A 20,835-nucleotide genomic window follows, 5' to 3' on the forward strand; every position below is an offset into this window, starting at 1 on the left:
CATGCAGTTATTGAAAAGGGAGATCCACTTATTGGAGTCATTGAGAGAATGCAAGAAGGAATTCAGTGGGAATTCAGTTGTTTGAATAAAACAAAACCAAGCGCGGCATTTGTGCCTGAATTTGCCCATTCCAGCAGGAAATGAAGAATGTATGTGCTTCTTTGGATAGAAATGGTGGTGGGGAGGGGGGTGTTGCTTGAAAATGTTGGGGGCTGCTCCCTGTGCAGATTTTCAAGACAGCCGTTGTACTCACTTTGAGTGCTAATGGTAGTGGCTTGGGGGTGGGGTGGGATTGGACGGTGTGCTGCATAAGGCTTTGTGGGTTGTGTTCTGAGCATTGATCTCTGTTTGAACGCATGCTTGGCCTGCTTCTTGCAGGATGGAGCAGGAGGCTTCCCAGCTGGAAAAGAAACATGTGCACGGCGTCTATGAAAGCACAGCCGCCTATTTCAGTGACCTGCAGAGCAAAGCGTGGCCTCGTGTCCGACAGTTTCTCCTCGAACAACAGCCAGGAAGCCTCATCGCCGACATAGGTAAGGTGGGACCGCTGCAGTGCATTAATACACATGAGATATTAACAACAGAGGAAAAGGCTTCTGTGTGGCATTCTGTACAGCAACAATGTTGTGTTGAAAATGTCGATATCCCTAGATGCTGTACGGCAGTACGGTCCCCAACTCCCGGTCTGGGGACCAGGACCGGTCTGTGGATCAGTCGGTACCGGGCCACAGCTCCTCCTTGTCCTTCTCCCCGGCTGCTGCCTCGGGGGCTGCCCTGCCACTGTGCTGCTGGCTCACCTTTGGTGCTCTCTGGCAGCCGCCACATGGCTGGGGCTCCCCCTCGGTGTGGCACTGCACAGCTGCTGCTGGCAGCACCCCCCAGCAGGCAGCGGGATGTCAGGGGCGCCGGCGGGAAAGCAAGTGGAGCAGGGGCTCAGGCGGCGGTGATGTCTCTTGGCAAAAGACTACCCCCACCCCGGGCCTCAGTAAAATTGTCAAGTGCTGACCGGTCCCTGGTGATAAGAAGGCTGCTGTATGGCATGTCTAAGACTTATTTATCCTCTTAAGATGCATAGAATTGGATTCTACCACCTTTTTTGAAGAAGAGATTTTTTTTGTATCCTGCTTTTCACTACCTGAAGGAGTCTTAAAATGGCTTCCAATCACCTTCCCTTCCTTGCTCCACCACAGAAACCATGTGAGGTAGGTGAGTCTGAGAGAGCTCTGAGAGAACTGGGACTGGCCCAAGGTCACCCAGCTGGCTGCATGGGGAGGAGGAGTGTGGAATCAACCTGGTTCTCCAGATTAGAGGCTGCTGCTCTTAATGACTACACCACACTTGTCTTTGTCTTGCTGGATTCTTCTGCACACCCCCCCCCCACATGGCTTTTGTCCACATGGGTCCTACAACCCTTCTGCTTGCAGAAAGCCTTTAGGTCCAGCCTAGATCTCCAGGTGTTAGGAATGCTGGGCAGATGGAGTACAGCTTCTCATTCACTTTAGGTTTTCCTTTGCTCAAGGGAGTTGTTCTTTTCTATTCATGTGGGTATGTTAGGAGTTCAGCATGTACAGCAGACTACCTGCACCTGGAACTGTTGTAAGGTCAGGTCTTATCCATATCTGATTTCCAGCACACGGAATTTCTTTTTCAGTGTAATAAGAGCCATGCTGGGGGGCAGACCAAAGATTCACCTCTTTCAGCACTTCTTTCAACAGTGCCCTTCCAGATGCCCTCGGGCAAGCTAGCAAATTAAGACATGAAAGAACCCTTGCTCCCCATTTTTCCCTTGACATCTGGTCCCTGGTCTTTGAACCTGGAGGACGAACACCTTTATTAAGGTGTAGGCCAGGGGTAGTCAAACTGCGGCCCTCCAGATGTCCATGGACTACAATTCCCATGATCCCCTGCCAGCGAGGGCCACAGTTTGACTACCACTGGTGTAGGCTGTCGTGTAGCACAGTCTTCTTCCCCAGAGGAAACTGGGCTCTTGGCTCAACCAAAGCTTTTGTCACAACACATCTGTTAATCTGCAAAGGGTCACAAGACTTGTGTATTGTGGATAGCTTTGGATGCCGAGACACACTAAATGTGGTGCTGGATACACATAACTCTCTGCTGCACTGCGGCGTTTGATTTCTAGAGTGCTGGTTGAAGAAATGCGCAGGCTGTTGCTTTGGAAATGTTGCTCTCTTTTTTCCTGTGCTCTGTTGCCCACTCATAGCTCTTGTGGCATGGCTGTGCCGATATTGATCCCTTTAGCAGAACAAGACCCAGGGCTGTTCCTGAGGTTCATTCCAGGCTTTTCAACAGAATCGCTAACTAATGCAATGATTTCTTTCACCTAGCAGCTCCCCCGCCTCTCCCCATGGTAAATGCTATTCTCTGTCCCTTGCCTCTCACTGTGGTACATTCTCTAAAACCTCATGGTGGTGGTGAGGGGGGGGGGGAGAAATGTCTGTCAAGTGATTTTTCATTGAAATGGCTCACTTCCTGGCAGTACTTCCCAACATTCCCTCAGGGAGTGAGTCAGGAAATGTAATTGCTCTTCACACTTAACAAGGTATGCACTCTGAATAAATACAGAAGCATGCTCCCATCCAGCAAGGGACACTAGTACTTTTCCTGGCTTTGTAATGCCCTTTGTGATGACCAGAATCACACACGGTATTTCATCTGCACCATACATCTACACAGGGGGCATTATAATGTTGTTCATTGTATTTCTAATCTCTTTCTTAACAATCTCCAACATGGACTTTGACTTTTTAAAACTGCTGCAGCAATACCGAGTAGATACTTCCATTGAGATATCTACTATAACCCCAAGATCTTTTTCCGTCTCAGTCATAGCAAGTCACCATAAACCAGGGGTAGCCAAACTGTGGTTCTTCAGATGTCCATAGACTACAATTCCCATGAGCCCCTGCCAGCATGAATATGGGAATTTAGTCCACGGACATCTGGAGAACCACAGTTTGCCCACTTCTGCAACCAATATGTGAAGTTCTGGTTTTTTTGTACCTGTGGGCATCACCTTGCACTTATCAATACTGAACCTCATCTGCCACATGGTTATCCACTCCTTCTGGAGATCCTTCTGGAGCTCTTCACAGCCATTCTTGGTTTTCACCATCCTGAATTATTTTGTGCCACGTGCAAACTTGGCCGCTACACTACTCACTCTTCGTTCCAGATCCCCCCCCCCCCGCATCGATATGCATTCTGCCACTTCAGGGAGAGTTCCCCACTCTTCCATTCCCTCTCACTCTCCTCTGCCAGATAAAGGACTGCAGAACTGGCTTTCCACTCACTTGCTCAAATGATCAGTGCTCATGGCTAGTAATAGCAGCAGCCAACCAGAGGGAGAGGGCTGGCTAGAAAGCTGTCATGGCTGCTCATTTGCCCTGGCTAGCACTTGGAAGGCTGACCTCCAAGGAATGACATACAGACAGGCAATGGGAAACCACCTCCGAACGCCTCTTGCCCGGCAGTCAGGCAGCCTTTGTATCTCCTGGCTATATTACTCACATGCTGTAGAATAAATAAATATAGATTCAAATGGGTAGTCCTGTTGGTCTGAAGTAGCACGTTAAAATCAGAGTCTTTGTTGGTCTTAAAGGTACTACTGGACTCTGAATAAATAAATAGTAATACTCAGTAAATTTGGAAATATGCAAAGATTGAAGGAAGGATTTGACTTCTGGCCACTACTTAAGGTTGGTTTTGATTTCTGTTGGTTGCTCTCAAGCACTGTTTCTCTTTTGGTGAAGATCTGCTCAAAGGATTGGCACATGGTTGAACTATGTACTTGGGTCTATACCGGATGAAAACTCTGTGCATAACAGTTTTTGCTTTTCTTCTCCAAAGGGTGTGGGACCGGGAAGTATCTTGGTGTCAACAGCCAGGTGTACAATCTGGGGTGCGATTACTGTGGCCCTTTGGTGGAGATTGCGAGAAATAACGGTTGTGAAGTGATGATTGGTGACAACCTCAATCTTCCTTTTCGAGGCCAGTGCTTTAACGCCATCATCTCTGTCGGAGGTAAGGAAGAAGGCAGCTGGCATGGCAGACAAAAACACCCGTCTAATGTGTTTTCAGATAAGTCTGAAAAACGCAATTGAGACGTACTGAAACCTTTCAGTGTGCAGCGCTCGACTTTACATCGATAATAACCATTCTTGTCAGCAGCTGAGCAAAGTTTCTTTCTTTCTTTTTTTTACATGCAGCAGTGTTTAGCAAGCAGAGGGATATGCAATAAATTGTCTCCTTCAGGTCAGCATAAAAGAGAGAGCCCAAGGCTCAAACTGGGAATGGGGAAGGAGGAATTCGCTCTTGGGTACATAACACACCACAGAGAGCATATTTTCCCCTTCTCCTTTCTAGCTAGAACCAGCAATGAGAACTGGAACTGTACAGCTTTTTAAAATGACCTATAGGGTTGCATCCTGTGACTGTTACTACCTTCTGCCAGCCCTTCTTTCAGCAAAGAGATTTCTCTATTGGATGAAGCTCTTCTCTATCAGAGGAGGCCTTAGCAGACGAAAACCTTAGGAGCCAACTCAGTGGCAGGAAGTCATAGGATCCAACCCACTTCATGTAGATATAGAGATGCATAAAATTTGACATTAGTTTATCTGTTACATAGCTGAAATATGTATTTAAATTTGTATTCAGTGTGAACAATTGGGGTTTCAGGGAACTGTTTAAGCACACTAATTGATTAGTTAAAGATTGCAGCCTGCTTTAGAGCCAGTTTGGTACAGTGGTTCAGAGTGTTGGCCCCCAATCTGGAGAACCAGATTTGATTCCCCATTCCTCCACATGCAGCCAGCTGGGTGACCTTGCGCTAGTCACAGTTCGCGTAGAGCTCTCTCAGCCTAATCTACCTCACAGAGTGTCTGTTGTGGGGAGACGAAGGGGAGGGGATTGTAACCTGCTTTGAGACTCCTTCAGATGGTGAAAATCCTGGCACAAAAATCCAAGCTCTTCTTTTATAAATTTATCTACCAGTATTTGTAGGTTACAATGAGATGTTAGATGAGAAATTGGAGCAGATAGGCTTTTAGCTAGGGCAGACTTTCTCAACCAGCTCTGCTGGTGCTGGCCATACATCTCCCCACTTCCCAGGCCTGCCCCACTCTCAGAAGGGTGGGGCCAGCATGGGAAGTGGGGGCACCACCATCAGCAGAGCTGTGCTGGTGGTATTGGCGTGCTCCCTGAGGTGGGACTCTGGATGTCACATCCATTATAATTTCCATTTGAGGGAATACGCTAGTAGATATATTCCACGTCAACAAGTTGTTTGTATGCACCAGCATTTTCTGCTTTCAAAGCAGGACTTTTTTTTTTGGTAGAGTTAAATTGCGCATTGCTGAGATGGTCTGCAGAGAGCTTAGGGCAGAGACTTCAGCCAAACCCACCCTCTGGAAAGGCAAAGCCAGGCAAATTATGTTTCTAGCGCTTCATTAGAGGATGAGTGACTCACGGTTACTTACTCCTGAGGTTCGGCATTCACCTTAATCCTGTGTGTCATAATGAACAGAATGTATCGAAATGACTTATTTTTCCCTCCTCATGCTAAAATGCCAGGTTGGTTTGTTTGGTTTTTTTGGCTAACTTTTCACATTGGTTTGTATTCTTCTGCACAAGGATGGAAAAAATACAGGCTGCAGTGGGTGGGTAGAGTCTCCAGCTTCTTGGGGTCTTGGTTTCTCTTTCCCTTTTACAAGGCAAGTTTCTGGGATGCCCAGCTGGGAAGATGATGTCCTTGAACCCACGTGGGCCATTTTCCCACCGAAATCTCAGAGGAGGCATGTTTGAACAATCTTCCCCGTGGGTAGATGCTGGAGCTTCAAAGCACCACTGCCACTCTTCAACTAGCAAACCAGAATAAGTTGTGTAAAATCACACAATTTATATCGATTGCAGAACCGACATTTTGCTGGGGCAGAAATTTAATGGTTCCTTATATTATGTTTTGTGTCGCTCAGAGCCCACTGATTGCTGAACACAAATGCCCTTTTTGCTTCTTTCCCAGTGATTCACCACTTCTCCACGAAGCAAAGACGAATCAAAGCAATAAAGGAGATGGCCCGGGTGCTGGTCCCCGGAGGCCAGCTGATGATCTACGTCTGGGCCATGGAACAAAAGACGCGGCGCTTTGAGAAACAAGATGTGTTTGTTCCCTGGAACAGAGCCTTATGTTCCCAGCTCCTTTCCGAATCCAATAAGGCCAGGCTCAGGAGTGATCTCATGCATACTGTAAAGCCACAAGCTCCGCACTCAGAACAGCGGACAGACTCGGAGTACAGCTACCCTCTTGCCCTTGACCGGAAGCATCTTCACAGGACTGAGGGCTGCTTCACTGAAGCCTGCTGTGTGAAAATGTCTGATGAGGAAGAGAACCGATTTTACAACGTCCTGGGGCGATCCTTCCGTGCCTGGTTCTCCTCCAGATCCTTAGATGAGTCGACCTTGCAGAAACCAAACGGGAAGGTGGCGCCTTTGAAGAGCACTGCCGGGTGGACGAATCGGGCCGTGTCTATCCAGCCCACACGGCACTGCAGTTTAGATTTAGGTTCTCAGGGAGCTTTGCTGAAGGGGCAAGGGTTAGATGACTATGAGGAGGTGTTTCTAAAGCACCTTGCTTGCAAGAAAAGGGAATGGCTGACAGCCTCCAGGTCACTGAGGGACTTCAACGGCGAGCCGCCTGCGTTGGCTCGGAGTAAGAACGGGGAAAGCTTGTTTCTGAGCGATCCCGTAGAAAACATAAACAATAGCTACCTCTTTGAAGGCAGCAGTCAACCTCTTTCAGGCAAGCATTTTAAACGAACGTCATCTACGGGCTCCAGTGACTCAATTGTAGATGCTGCTGTCGCCGTGGAAGATCAGACTGCTCACGGACTGGATACAAAAGCCTTCATGCGCTACTACCATGTTTTTCGGGAAGGGGAGCTTTGCGCCCTGCTCGAAGAAAGTGTGCCTGAGGTTCACGTACTGAGCTCAAGCTACGACCATGGAAACTGGTGCATCATTGTAGAGAAAAGAGTCAAGCCAATACAAGGGTAACTACCAGGAGGGGGAATGCCTCCAAGAACTTCAGGCTCTGCTCCTGGTGGGATTTTAGAGCATTTGTCTGTTTGTCACTCACTTTATGACCATCTGTAAGAGTTGTGCATTGTGGAAAGAGAGGCTTTACGCTGGGCTTTTGGAGATATCCATCCCAATTAATATGGCCTTTAGAAAATCGATTCATGTTTTTTTAATATATAAACTTTTGTTTTACAGGGAAAACTTTTTTTAAGATAAGGGGCAAGGCATATAGCAACCATCTGAGGGGGAAATGGGGAGCAGAGACCCTAACTATGAAAGTCAAGGCAGCTGCAGGTATGAAGCAGTGATAAGGAACATCTGTGAAAGCAAAAACTCTTTTGAAGATGGCTCTATTCCTTTGAGTCCCAACAGCTTTTAAAGTTCACTCTTAAAAAACAAAAAGATGTGCAATTCAATAATAATAATTTATTTCTATACCACTTGGTTGGCTGAGGGCGGGTAACAACCGACTTTAAAAACATACAAATCAATCAAAGCATTAAAAACAACAAAGCCATCTCTTCCAAATAATAATTCGCATCATTTTGTGGGTGATCAGAGCGTGGAGAGGTCTTATGCAGGGGGATGGATTCTCAGGCAGGAGGCGAGCATCCTTTAGAACCAAGGAAGTTGGCCCTGCACTATTCAGCATCCAAGACATTCATGGGTTAAGGCTGCCAACCTGTGCTCGCTTGCACTGCTTTCAAACACAGGCCTCCCAGTGCACTTTGCTATAGAAGCTGCAGCAGCAGCAGCCAGCGTGGGCTTGAGTGGGCACAGAGACACTTTAGTCTGGCCTCTCCCCCTGTTCTCTCTGTAGTGTCTGCACTCAAGCATCGTTGCCATGGTCTCAGGTAGAGATGTTTCACCTGAAACCTGATTCTTTTAACTGGAGTTGCCCAATTTGAACCTGGGGGTCTTCTGCATGAGCCAGAGCCCTCCATGTTCAGGATCTACCGCTAAGATCAGGGGCTTCCTGCATTCTGTGCCAGGAAAAATCCGATGAGCACATAGTCCTTGAACCTCATGGAATTCAGTGGGACTTAACTTCCAAGTATTCATACACAGGATGTGGCTACACAATGCAAGCCACCAGGAAGCTTTCACAGCACCTGTGTTGATCATGATTTTGAGGTGGGCCGAGTCAAACCAGGTTCATCATCCTGGCTTAATGGAGATTCAAGACTGGATGGTCAGCTTCTGTGTCTTTCATAATAGCTCGATATTCAGAAATTGGACCAGTTACCTTTGGGCTGTGACAGGCTTTCCCGCCATCTTCTGCATTGCCTTGGTCTATGGAGACTCCTTGGGATAAAGAAAAGGGGGGATATAGAAACCTCCTCTTCTTCTAGTGCAGGGATTCTCAGCCAGGGTTCCCTGGAGCCCTGGGATTCCCTGGGAGGTCCTTCCTTAATGAACTCGGCCATAAGCTATTCCCAGCATTTCTGTAAAAGCAAAAAACTGGCTACTTCTACTAACCTGGGAGTGTCATTCTCACATAATTACTGTGCCTGGAAAAGGGGGCATGGCCTGTTCGTTACTCCTGCTTTAAGTCACTTCGTTTCTCTCCTCCCTCAGTCCTCCTTGGGTGTAGCAGGGAGGCATGGCCAGGGTCTCTTCCATGGTCAAAAGGTTGAAGAAGGCTGTTCCAGTTGGTCAGATATATACAATGGGTTGGATTCTGAAGAATCAGTCAGCTCAAGGGAGCCTCAAGGGAGGGCGGGATATAAATCTAATAAATACATAAATAAACAAACAAATAAATAAAGGCACTTCCTTCTGGAAACAGCCGCCGTTAGTGGACTGGATCTGTGAGATAGACTCCAATGTGTTTTTGTCACATTTGTAGCAACTCCAGTTAGAACTGGTGAGTGACACTAATTGGATCCTTGCTAAAGATGCCAGCCTTTTAAGATTAAACAACACTTTATGGTCTCTGTTAAGCTTTCTGCAGTAGCTCCAGCCATGTTAGATGCTGGTCTTTTAAAGAAAAAAGCACATGTGCATCAGCATGTTAGTGCATCATCTGCTCTTTTCTTTCTCTGACTTCTGCCAGTTCTTCATTAGAGTTGTCAGTGTTGTGGGTTGTGGTGCCTGTGCCTCAAACAGTGGTGTGACAAGCAGGAGCACAGATGGTGAAGTATTCCCTATTAAGGAAATAAGGAGGTTGTGGAAAGCTTTACCAGCTGAATTTCTTTCTGCAGTGCAGTTGTTAAAGACACAAAGTCCTGCCCCCTTCCTAGTCTATTCCTGGTACAACCTCCTCTGTCAGCTACTTAACTGAAATGAGCCTACTTCTCTAAACATTTCCCTGGACTGTCATTGCGTCTCTGTACTTCTCTCTGGGCACTGATTTCAGCTGTCCTCTGTCGTCAAGATCCATCTTGTCTCCTGCTGTCTGGTTAGAGACCATTCTGTGCAGAAATTTTGCCCACTGTTGGTCTCAAATGTTTGTTAGAAATTGTAGCAGAACATAAATCATTGACAATGCAATTCATGGCAAGTAATGACTGTCTTTGGTGTCTGTCCATAATAGGAGATAAGCCAATTAGGACTTTATGTGCAGTTAATGTCAGAACTTGCAGTATGTTTGATTGGGAAGATCAGTTTGGGTAAATACGGCAATACCATCAGCTGAGTTGCATAATTCTCCAGAGAACGTCTTCTGTACTTCTTGATGAACTCTAAAGCATCTCTGCTCTGCTGAATTTTTTTTTTTTTAAATAGCATTTGGAAGACATTTCCTTTCTTCTCCTGCCTCTTAGTGACATGCTGTTTAAAGTACATTTATGACTGAGTGTTGTCATTGTAAGAACTTGTATATTCCCTTACCCTGGATGCAACTCCTTTTTAATCCTTTAACTTGAGAGAAAGTTCGCACCTTCGTACAGGGTAAACCGTTGACTGATTTCCACGGATTAAGTGATGCTTGAAAATGTGTGGGAGATAAGACTCTCTCATTCCATACAAACAGTGTTGACCGCCTCCCCCCTGCCACAGCAGTGTTGCCTAGTGGGCATTCTGAACAGTGACCCCATCTAACCAAACGGCCGGGTGGTCATCTATGCTCCACAGTCAGTCCCATTTTATCCAGTTCAAAGGGGCATTGTGTGAGATCTGCTCCAAAATCAACAGGCCGAAGCCGGCTCTCATGTTTGGTCACCCTGAGTATTTGGCCTTTGAATTCTGTTTCCAGCACACTGTATCGAATCAGTAGGCAATATTAACCAAATTCTTTACTTAACGATGATCTGATGGCTTATAATATGTTGATATTACTGCGTTCAGAAATTACTGATGGAAATGTCCTCTTTTTGGATTAAAATATTAGGAATATCTCTAGTTAGTGGCAATTATCACAGTTTAAGGACCAGGGGTATTAAAAATGAGATTTGACATAGCAATCCATTGTTTGAAATGGTCAGTCCGGAAATACATTGTCTTCTTTGCTTTTCAAAATACGGTCACCCTACTGAACCATGAAGTGCCACTTGCAAAACGAATGTCATCAGCCGACGTTGAGGAAATTTGTTGTTGTTTTTCATGGCTAATGCCCAGTCTTTCACAATGGCTGTCACATTTAAGGGGGCAGCAGATGAAGAAATGTCTGCGACATGGGAAAAAGCTATTTGGCTTTCTACAACATGTAATTATATTGGGTTTTCTCTGCAGTGAAGAGGGTGATTACCTTGCTAGGAACCTTAGATGCTGAACAGCAGAAGAATATGCTAAATATTAAAATACAAATACTTATGCATATTTAAAAATATAAATAACATCAACTTGAGTCTCACACTATTGCACAAATCCAGAGCATATTGACACATGGATAAATGACCTGATACAAAAAACCAAGCACCGTTTCAACCCCTTTTGGGGTCTTCCTCAATGGTCTGATATTTAAATACCCTCATGTAATGTAGGAATGAGGACCAAATGATGGTAAAAAATATAAAGGAAGAGGCTCCCACACTTGTAAAATGTGTCCAAATATCTCTCTCTTGGAGCCCCCCCCCCCCCGGTTAAAAGACTTATTCTCCAAAATTCCACGCTTATTATAGCCCTCTCTCAGCCTGAGTGCATTCTCATGGGTCTCATAGAATGTAGTGAGGTGATTACCTCGACAGCACAAAGCAGCTTGTGAAAGATCCAACTGTGTGTATTTTTTGTACTTATGTGTTAACATTTGTTGTTTTTCGTGCGCCTGTTTTGCTAATATTCTGTCAGCGAGATAAGCCATGCGAATGACCAGTTTGACTCAATTATGTTTACAGGGAAGCTGCCTTGACTCCATTTGATGGGAAACCTAATGGACATTAGATCAGAGTCTGCACTGACCTAGACTGGAGCAACGCATTTGTGGGATCCAGTGTCATATTTATGTAGCCTGTAGTATAGCACAAGTGTCAACTTCCACGAATGGGGTCCGCTTTCAGAGCTAACTCCTTATCATTGGCTTTTGTATTCCAACCGGCAGCTACACCGTGTTGTAAGTTTCCAAGTGTGTACCCAAACATAATAGTATAATGGTTGAGTTTATGTATACTGAAGTTAAAATGTTAAACTTTATTGAGCTTTAAATGTTCGGGTTTTTTTTTTCCTTTGGGACTATTCCAAGATACATGAATAAAGATTATTTATGCCAAGTATTATAAAAGTGTCTGGGGAGGTTCCTGTTTTATTGCCTGATCAGAGGACTTGCTGTCAGTGCTTGCTTACAGGTAGCGGAAAACTGTAAAACCCTGTGCTTGAAAACAAGCAGGTTAGACAAGTGTGTGTACTGGATCCCAATCTGACCTTGTGATTGTCCTCTCCCTGGAGTATGAGTGAGGTTCATGGGGTACAGCTGGAAGAGATAAAGTTGGGAAGTCTGGAGGGATGATGCTGGCAGATGGAGCTTCTCGTAAATCCAGGTAATTGCTGGGGATTGTCATGCATGGGCAAACTAAACAGCTGACATGGGTAGCGGGGCATGTAGCCTGTTTTCCCACATGACAAATATAGAAAACAAAGTTGGTTTTTATGCCCCGCTCTTCACTACCTGGAGGAGTCTCAGAGAAATCGCCTTCCCTTCCTTCCTTTCTCCACAACAGACACCCTGTGAGGTAGGTGAGGCTGAGAGAGCTCTGAGAAAACTGTGACTGCACCAAGGTCACCCAGCAGGCTGCATGTGGACAAGTAGGGAATCAGATTGCTGTTCTTAACCACTACCCCAAGCTGATGGTGAGAAACGCCATTAAGTCACAGATGACTTAGGGTGACCTGCGGGGTTTTCACAGCAAGAGATATGCAGAGGCGGCTTGCCACTGCCTGCCTGTGCATCACAGCCCTTGGTATTCCTTTGTGGTCTCCCATCCAAATACTAGCTAGAGCCAACCCTGCTTAGCTTCTGAGATTAGATGAGACCAGGCAAGCCTGGGCTATCCAGCTAAGGGCAAATGACTAGTCAGAGAAGAGCAAAAGTACAATCCTCAAAGGGAGTGTTGGGGAGGTGAGGCATGCCATGCATTATAGATCTATATAACCCACCAGTACATGTATAGAAAATGACTTGTGAATTGTGGGTCTGGTTACTCATAAGTAAGCCTCATTGAATTGACTGGGGCTTACTTCTTAAGAAGTGTACTGAGGATGAGAACCACACAATCCCGTTATCTTGATTTCAGCCAGGCTGCGGATATAATGCACCACAATTCCCAATATGGGAGAGAAGCTATTTGTGGGTTATGAGTAAAGAACAATATATTTGTCTACTTTTCCCAGGGGAGAATCTGTTAAATGGCTTACTTTTTGTTTTGTTAGTTTGCTTTTGATGAATACAACAAAAGTGAAAAACTATGGAGGACCTTGAGCGGTGGGCAAGCAAGGCCTCAGTGAAACAAATTTAGAGTCCAGTGACACCTTTAAGACCAACCAAGTTCTATTAAAATTATGAGCTTTGGTGCGCGCATACTTCATCATGTGGACATCTAGTGTTAGGTGGCCCTCTTCTGGACCCAAGATGCAACTGTCAGTCTGTATGAAGGAAAGGCCTTCCATAGGATCTTGCTCATTGATAGCGGAGCTGATGCAGTTAGAAAGCAGAGAGAGGGAGCACTCTGCTTCTTTCCAAATTAATAACCCCCCATCTGCAGAAATGGCTTTATTTGGGGCTGGACAAAGAGTAACTTTCATCACCCTGCACAGCACGTTGCTGGAAGTGAAAGATCTCATTTCGCGCACATCAGATAATGCACTTTCCATGTACGTTAGACCCTGATGTTTCTGTTATGCACAGGACAATCCAGTTGCAAAAGCACACTGGAAGTGCATTATCCAACATTTGTGGGATGGGACTCTTCTGCTTAGTAAAATCTCTACGGCCGTAATTTATCAAGCCCATTTCTACTTTGCCTTTCCCTCCATGGCATTCACTCATTCATTTTAGGGCATTTGTGTGCCGCATTTTTGTGGAACCCTGGGGTTTCTTGATGGCCCTGGAAGGGTTTCCCAAAGGGGTGGGAGTTAATTTTTATTATTTTTTTAAAATGTTAGACATTTATCAGGTGATCCATCCCCCCCCTCCAACATAGCCAATAATGGACCTGGAGGGGGTGGGAAGGAGAGGGGCCACCAAGGTGTGTGTGTGTACACAGCTATGCTTCCCAGCCATATTGTGCATGATTGCACCACTTCTGGGATTTCTCAAAGCCTAAAGAACTCTGCTCCATCTTCTCTATCACAGCCCTTCAAGTATTTGAAGATGGTTATCATATCACCTCTTAGTTGTTTTCTCTCCAGGCTGAACAGACCCAGATCCCTCAGTCATTCCTCATATGACATGAAAGCTTACACCCTGAATAAAACTTAGTTGGTCTTAAAGGTGTTGTTGGACTCAAATTTTGTTTATAAAAATAACAGAGTGGGCATCTTCTACTATTCTCCACTAGAGGGCACCCAATGTATGCATTTTGGGAGGTTATTGTTGTTATCATCATAATCATCATCATTAATTGAGTTGCCACACAGGGGCTTTCAATAGGCACAAGTAAGTACCAGATGTGAATCAGCACAGTCTAAATAGCCGTAGCTGCTTCTCAGTCCACCTCTGAATTGTCTCCTGATGGTATTAGCAATCGGGCAGCAAGCCAGCCACTGCCTCTGTGGCATCTTTAAAAGAGAGGGCAAGAGAGACACTGCTTAGCCAAGCTGAAATGCAGCAAGAGCAAGAAGATGCACAGAGTTGTACTTGACCCTCCTCCCCCTCAGGCCTCTATATCCCCCTTCCTTGCTTTTGCAGAGATAAATGGGGCTTAATAAATTTCCCAAGCAGTAAAGAACAACCCTTTGTCTCTGGCAGAGACCAGGCAAGGCTCCTCCTGTTAGGGCGTGGGGCACAGAGGGGACATTCTGGCCAAAGCAAGAAGCAGAAGGAGAAAGAGGAGAAAGAGAATGAAGAGGAGAAGAAAAGGAGAAGAAAAGCTGTTTTTTAATACTCCACTTGTCACTACCTGAAGGAGTCTCAAAATGGCTTGCAAACACTTTTACTTTCCTCTCCCCAGAACAAACACTCTGTGAGATAGGTGGGATTGAAAGAGCTCTAAGAGAACTGCTCTGCAAGAACAGTTCTCAGAGAACTGAGACTAGCTCAAGGTCAGCCAAGTGGCTGCATGTGGAGGAGTAGGGAATCGATCCTGGCTCACCAGATTAGAAGCTGCCACTTTTAACCACTACCCCACATTGGGAACGCAGGTGGTAGCATATGCCCGACTATACCGTAAAATTCTTTTGATCCTTGTTCTTCATCCCTTTCCAAAAGGTGGGTGTTGTGTCCAATGCTGTTCCCAAAGCATTTGTCGGAAGTAGTAGCAAATATGGTGCCCCACCTACCAGCCTTACATGAAATATCCTAAAGGTAATTTTCCTTTAGCATGGTGGTTCTCAACCTTCCTAATGTTGCGACCCTTTAATACAGTTCCTCATGTTGTGGTGACCCCCAACCATAAAATGATGCAGGTGTTCTTTCACAGAAATTAAACCGAAACTGACCAGTGGCGTGAAGATCCATTGTCCATGGTTGTATATAAATTGTTTTTTTCCCAATTGGTTTTCAGTTCAGTTCTGCCTCTTGTCCCACCATGCTGATCTCGCTCTTTTCCGCTGCTCCAGACTGACAAACGCATCTACCCCGCAAGGCTGTTGTGTGGATGATGCTCTCCCAGCCAAGCTGCTTGCCCAGCTGCGACCCCTATGAAAGGGTCATTCGACCCCCAAAGGGGTCCCGACCCCCCAAGCTGAGAACCACTGCTTTAGCACGTAAAATAAATTATTGCTGTATGGTAAGGTTGGAGATTATTTTAAAAAGAAAGCAACCTTATTTCTTAAGGGAGGTGAGCCAGGATGCAGCAAACAAAAGGGAAGGAGAAGGTTGCCAGGAAAAGCAAACACAGCTTCCCTCATCGTCTGCTTCTTCAAAGCTCCTCCATTCATTTGCTCCAAAGGCGTGGGTCTTTTTCATGAAGGGGAAGGCGACTGCTTTTGTTTGTTAAAGAAGATGTCAAAAGAGGACATTGGCATGAGGTAGGCTTGTCTAGGATCTTTTCTCCTTTCTTACATTCCATGCTTTGGAGAAGTTTTAAAGGAGGATTCTTGACATAGTTGGGAATATTTGACAGGTTGTAACCTGGCCACAGGCAAACACTGGAGGTGTGTTCTAAGACTGCAGCCAAATTGGGCACAAAATGTCAGCACCTTGAAGACTAAGGCTGCTCATCCTTATCTCAATATCCTTCTCTCCATAAAATCAAAGGCACCAAAGCCAAGTGGTCGCAGAAGATCTTGCAACATGGACACAGATCCAAACCAGACACGTTCAATTACCTGAAGCTATTATGTTGCGCCTGCTAAATTCTACATGACTTGAAAAACAGGCTCCCATCTGCTTGAAAAGTACGTCACGCGGCTATTTTAAAATCCCAGTCTGTCCAGATGATGCCCTTCTCGAGGTAGATTCTTTAGGCTGAATAACAATGCAAGGGGACAATTTATCTGGATTCTGTAATCAATAGGATAGTTGGGAACTGTGACAGTAGAGTGTTGGGAAAGACAACAGTAGGTTGCTGCTCAGGGGTTGTACAATGGGACAGCTAGGAAGCACCATGTAGAGCAGGGGTAGTCAACCTGTGGTCCTCCAGATGTCCATGGACTACAATTCCCATGAGCCCCTGCCAGCGTTTGCTGGCAGGGGCTCATGGGAATTGTAGCCCATGGACATCTGGAGGACCACAGGTTGACTACCCCTGATGTAGAGAGCTCATGTAGGAAATTCCTCCGTGATGCTGTGGGGTCCTGACGACAGGTGACATCAACCAAGTCAAGGTTTCCTTCCCCTTCTTTCTCAAACACTTGCATTTTGTTCAAACACAGACATTTACAAGTGAAGATCCCAGAAAAGATGAAAGAATTCACACCAGTTAGTACCTGTCCATGAGAAGGGCTTCTAAATTGGGACGCGGTTTCCCCATTGGCTTGGAATCTGGCAGGCAGGATCAAGTGGGTGGGAGGTGATTCCCTGCAAATGTTACCTGAATTAGAGAGGAAACAAAAAAGAAGTTACAGCTGGAAACTTACATCCATTAAAACCAAGGAAAAGAAGCAGGCAAAAAAAAAAAAAGGCGAAAGGAAAGTAACAACGAGAACAGGAACAGTAGTGGACAAAATGAAACAAGTAAAAATAGACTTTTACATACACTTATATTCTACTGAACGTACCTGAGCACTTCTTAAGGCCTGTGAGCACTTCACTCCACAATCTCATATATACCAGGGCAGCCTTCCTCAACTTTTTTACTGTTGAGAAACCCCTGAAACATTCTTCAAGCTTCAAGAACCCCCAGAAGTGGTGCGATCAGGCAGAATATGGTTCCATAGCTTAGCTGTGTTCATGCCTATCTGGGGTCCTTCCCCTTCCTACCCCTTCAAGGTCCATCATTGGCCATTTTGGAAGGTGGGGGCAGGTCAACATGACTACGTATGGCCATATCACTGATAAATGTTTAACCATTTTTTTAAAATATAAAATTAACTCCCACCCATTCAGGAAACCCTTCCGGGGCCATCAAGAAACTGCAGGCTCTCATTAAACCCTGGTTGAGAAAGCCTGTACTAGGGTGAGTCAAAAAGCATTGCTCCAAAATAATAGAAACCGTTATTAAACAAAAATATGAAAATACGAAGCTGTTTCTTGACATATCCCCCATCTATTTCGACGCTCCTGGAGATGATGCTTCCATTTCTCTAACTCTTCCATGAAGAATGCTGTGCTCTTCGGCTTATACCATTCTCGAGGGACTCAAACTGTGTTCCTTTTAAATATTTGTTGAGTTTTGGGAACAAAGAGAAGCCTGAAGGGACAAGATTGGGGCTGTAGGATGGGTGGGGTAAGGTTTTCCAACAAAGTTCTCATGGCACACCACTCACTACTGTTGAAGAATGTGCAGGTACATTGTTGTTATGGGAAAAAATTCCTCTGTGCGACTTTTCTAGCCATTTTCTCACCCAATGCAGTTTTCAGTTGTTTTGAACGCACCCTAACGAGGATCAGACAAGCATATTACTGAGAGAACTTGTCTGCAGCCATGCACTGACCACAGATATGTTCAAACATGTTTTGCTGGGCATAAACCTATGCATGTATGAACTGGAACCCTAGAAGCCCTGCTTTAGTATTTAGTAATGTGGGAATGGATATGCTTGGGGCATACCCATATTCTGACTCACAAAAACAGTCCAACACATACACAAAATAACCCCAAAGCCAGGAAAAAGTTGCTTGGAGGGAGGTGCTCCTGCCCTTGCAGAGGCATATTATAAACTATGAGATTATATGCTGGCGACAGAGAAATGTTACTCTGCCAGTGAGGGCAGATTTATCATGGCTAAGGTATAGGACTCCGTTGCCAGGCAGCCTGAAGACATTAGCTAGCAAGAGGAGTGAGTGGACAAGAAAGGCGGAGAAATTTCACAGACATTTATAAAACCTTCATTGGCAAGATGCCTCTTCCTCAAATGGGTTTTATCCAAAACACGAAGGTTGGTGTTGGTTTTAAAACACCACAGAGTCTTCAACATACTTTTATATCGACTCAGCTCCTTGAAACCACCAGGAAGTTACCACCTACGAGTGGGCTGATGGGTTCTTTGTCCCAAAGGAAGACTGGGGAAGGATGGTGGTTTCTTCCAGCCCTGCAATCTTTTTTTGGAATGGGGTGGGTGGGTGGGGGTGGCGGAAGAGGGGTGTTGCCTTCTGTATAGAGAAGACAGTGGTTACTTCTTTGGCATTACTCAGCCTTCCTGTCAGCATTTCCAACTACACCTGCCTTTCTCAACTTTTTCACCTTTGAGAAACACCTGAAACAATCTTCAGGTTTTGAGAGACCCCAGAAGTGGTGTGATCATGCAGAATATGGTTGGGAAACACAGCTGTGCACAAACCTACCCAGGGCCTTCCCACCCCCAACAGGCCCATCACTGACCATTTGGGTGGGGGGAGGTCGACATGACCATATATGGCCATATCACCTGATAAATGTTTAACTCATTACATTAAATAATAAAAAAACTCCTACCCATTCAAGAAACCCATCCAGGGCTGTCAAGAAACCCCAGGGTTTCTGGCAACTCTGGTTGAGAAAGCCTGACCTACACACTCACCTAGTATTCAAATCATAGTATTGAATGATGGGGATCATGTGATCCTGCCAATCTCTCAAACAACACAGAGAGCCAGCGTCCTAGTTTCATCAATGCATGCTGGGAAGTATATATTTGCCTTCTGATATTGTTAAACTATGGTAAACAAAATAAAGACCTCTCTCTCTCTCTCTGCATAGACGGTTCCTAAAAGGTTTCTGCAGTAGCAAACCAGGAGTCCGATTTGACTTTTTAACCCATTTTTATATTGCGTGTGTTTATAAGAGACAGAAAGAGAGAACAGAGAACACATACTGGCCATGATCTTAACATCACGGAAGCATGAACAGTCAAGGCCCCCTCCACCAGCCTTGCAATTAGCTTCAAAATGTTGTGCATCCAGGACACCTGGCAACCTCTTCCCTTGATCTTCTGTCCTACTTCCTCTTTGGGGAAGAGCTGACCCATTGAAAGGGTGGAGAGCGCCAACATTTCTTTGGGGGCACAGCTGGAGAAGAGGCGCTGAGAGCCACGCAGGCTATGCCGCACAGCAGCAGGGACTTAATTATTGATGCGGCCATTCAGAAACGCTGCCCTCGGAGAAGAAAGTCCAATCTCTTCTTCCCCCCTCAGAGACTCAAGTGTTACTTCAATTCACTGCTCTCTTTTGAAATTTTGCAGCTGACTTTCCATAAGCTTTTGCCCTATTCAGAGCGACACACGAAGCCCACTGTTCTATTTTGGGTTTCCTTCCTTTGCAAGGCAAGCATTAAACTTTCACCGATTTATTGCCAATTCTGGTCTTTTGTCCTTTTGTTTGGAAGGAACTTGCACATTTCCTGGACTGGCAACACCATTTCCTCCTCTCTATGAAAACTTCTTTTTAAAACACTCCCCCCCTCCCCCAGTCCTTTGTAGCAATAGATGGGCCAATTTGGGATGCAGTTGTCTCTTTGTTTTGGTAAATCAGTGTTGCATTTGATAAGCTGACATTTGCACTTGGATCCACAATCCACTTGAGCTGCAATACTTGGAGGCTTGCTCCTCAGCAGATGGGCCTCAGCATAACATTTTTGTAGCCTTGTTTCTTTAGAAGTGGGTGGAGATTATGCTAAATGGAAAAGGGTGACGCCAGAAGACCACTGCAGCCTGCAAAAGGCCTTGGGTTGGATCCAGGTTAAATTGGCAGTTTCAGCTGAATCCCCCTTCCTGCTTGCGGCCCCTTTCATGTTAGGGCCCCCATCCATCAAAAGCAACATATTCATGGAGGTTAGTGGGAAGGGAGTGTAGGCAAGTTCCGTTCTGCCACTGGAAAATGCAGTCTGGGTTTTCTGCTTAGGAAAACCCCCAGCTCTCATGCTGACAACATTGAGTTTGGCACCTGGGGCCAGATCCCTGCCTTAGACTCTGAGGCCTTGGAAGCACTGGTGGGAGAAGGGAACCAGCACAGCTTCTGTCCATTGGCCTGTCACCAGCCAACTTGAGGGACAATCTCTGAGCCAATGTTGGAGTTGCTGGGCTTGGCTTGTTGTGGGTATCTCTGACTTCAGTGCTTTCACTTCCTGTCTGGCAAACCAATGTTTATTGTATTTTTATTCCAGCACGTGGGCCAAAAAAGTTTCCTATCAATTATTTAAAAACTCTCCAGGAACCTGCCTTGAAGTGGCTTATGAAAGAATAAAAACAAAAATTGAAAGATTTGACACCATAGCAGGCCATACAAACCACTGGCAGCTTAAAATGATGTTTCCAGATTACAACAGTAAAAAAAGATCAAGCCTTAATTCAAAGCCTGGATGAATAGAAGCTCTTTGGCCTGGTGCCCAAACAAGGGCAAGGAAGGTACCAGGCAAGCCTCAAGGGCAATGGCATTCCTGAAGCAAAGTGCCACAACGTGAAGAAGTACATCCTGGTTCACATCACTGAAACTGCAGCATCAGTACATGGGGGTGGATGGTTGTTGGCCAGCAGGGAGGACCAGATCCAAACGACTGGTTTCAAATCCATATTTCTTAATGTCTTGCCGGAAACTGGCCATATGAGTAAGTGCTATTCAGTTGTCTCACAAATATC

General features: G+C 45.5%; 1 protein-coding gene across 1 annotated transcript in view; it reads left to right on the forward strand.

Annotated features, from left to right (window-relative positions):
- TRMT9B (tRNA methyltransferase 9B (putative)) overlaps positions 1-10,042 on the forward strand; it is a 26,614-nt gene extending 16,572 nt beyond the window's left edge. Inside the window, exons 2-4 of the mRNA XM_077302058.1 lie at positions 379-533; positions 3,868-4,041; positions 6,038-10,042. Coding sequence (XP_077158173.1) covers positions 380-533; positions 3,868-4,041; positions 6,038-7,068 — 1,359 coding nt within the window. The 5' untranslated portion in view covers position 379 and the 3' untranslated portion in view covers positions 7,069-10,042. The remainder of the gene's footprint in view (positions 1-378; positions 534-3,867; positions 4,042-6,037) is intronic.
- The last annotated feature ends 10,793 nt before the right edge of the window (positions 10,043-20,835 follow it).

The sequence above is a fragment of the Paroedura picta genome, chromosome 10 (assembly GCF_049243985.1).
Source record: "Paroedura picta isolate Pp20150507F chromosome 10, Ppicta_v3.0, whole genome shotgun sequence".
NCBI classification, from domain to species: domain Eukaryota; kingdom Metazoa; phylum Chordata; class Lepidosauria; order Squamata; family Gekkonidae; genus Paroedura; species Paroedura picta.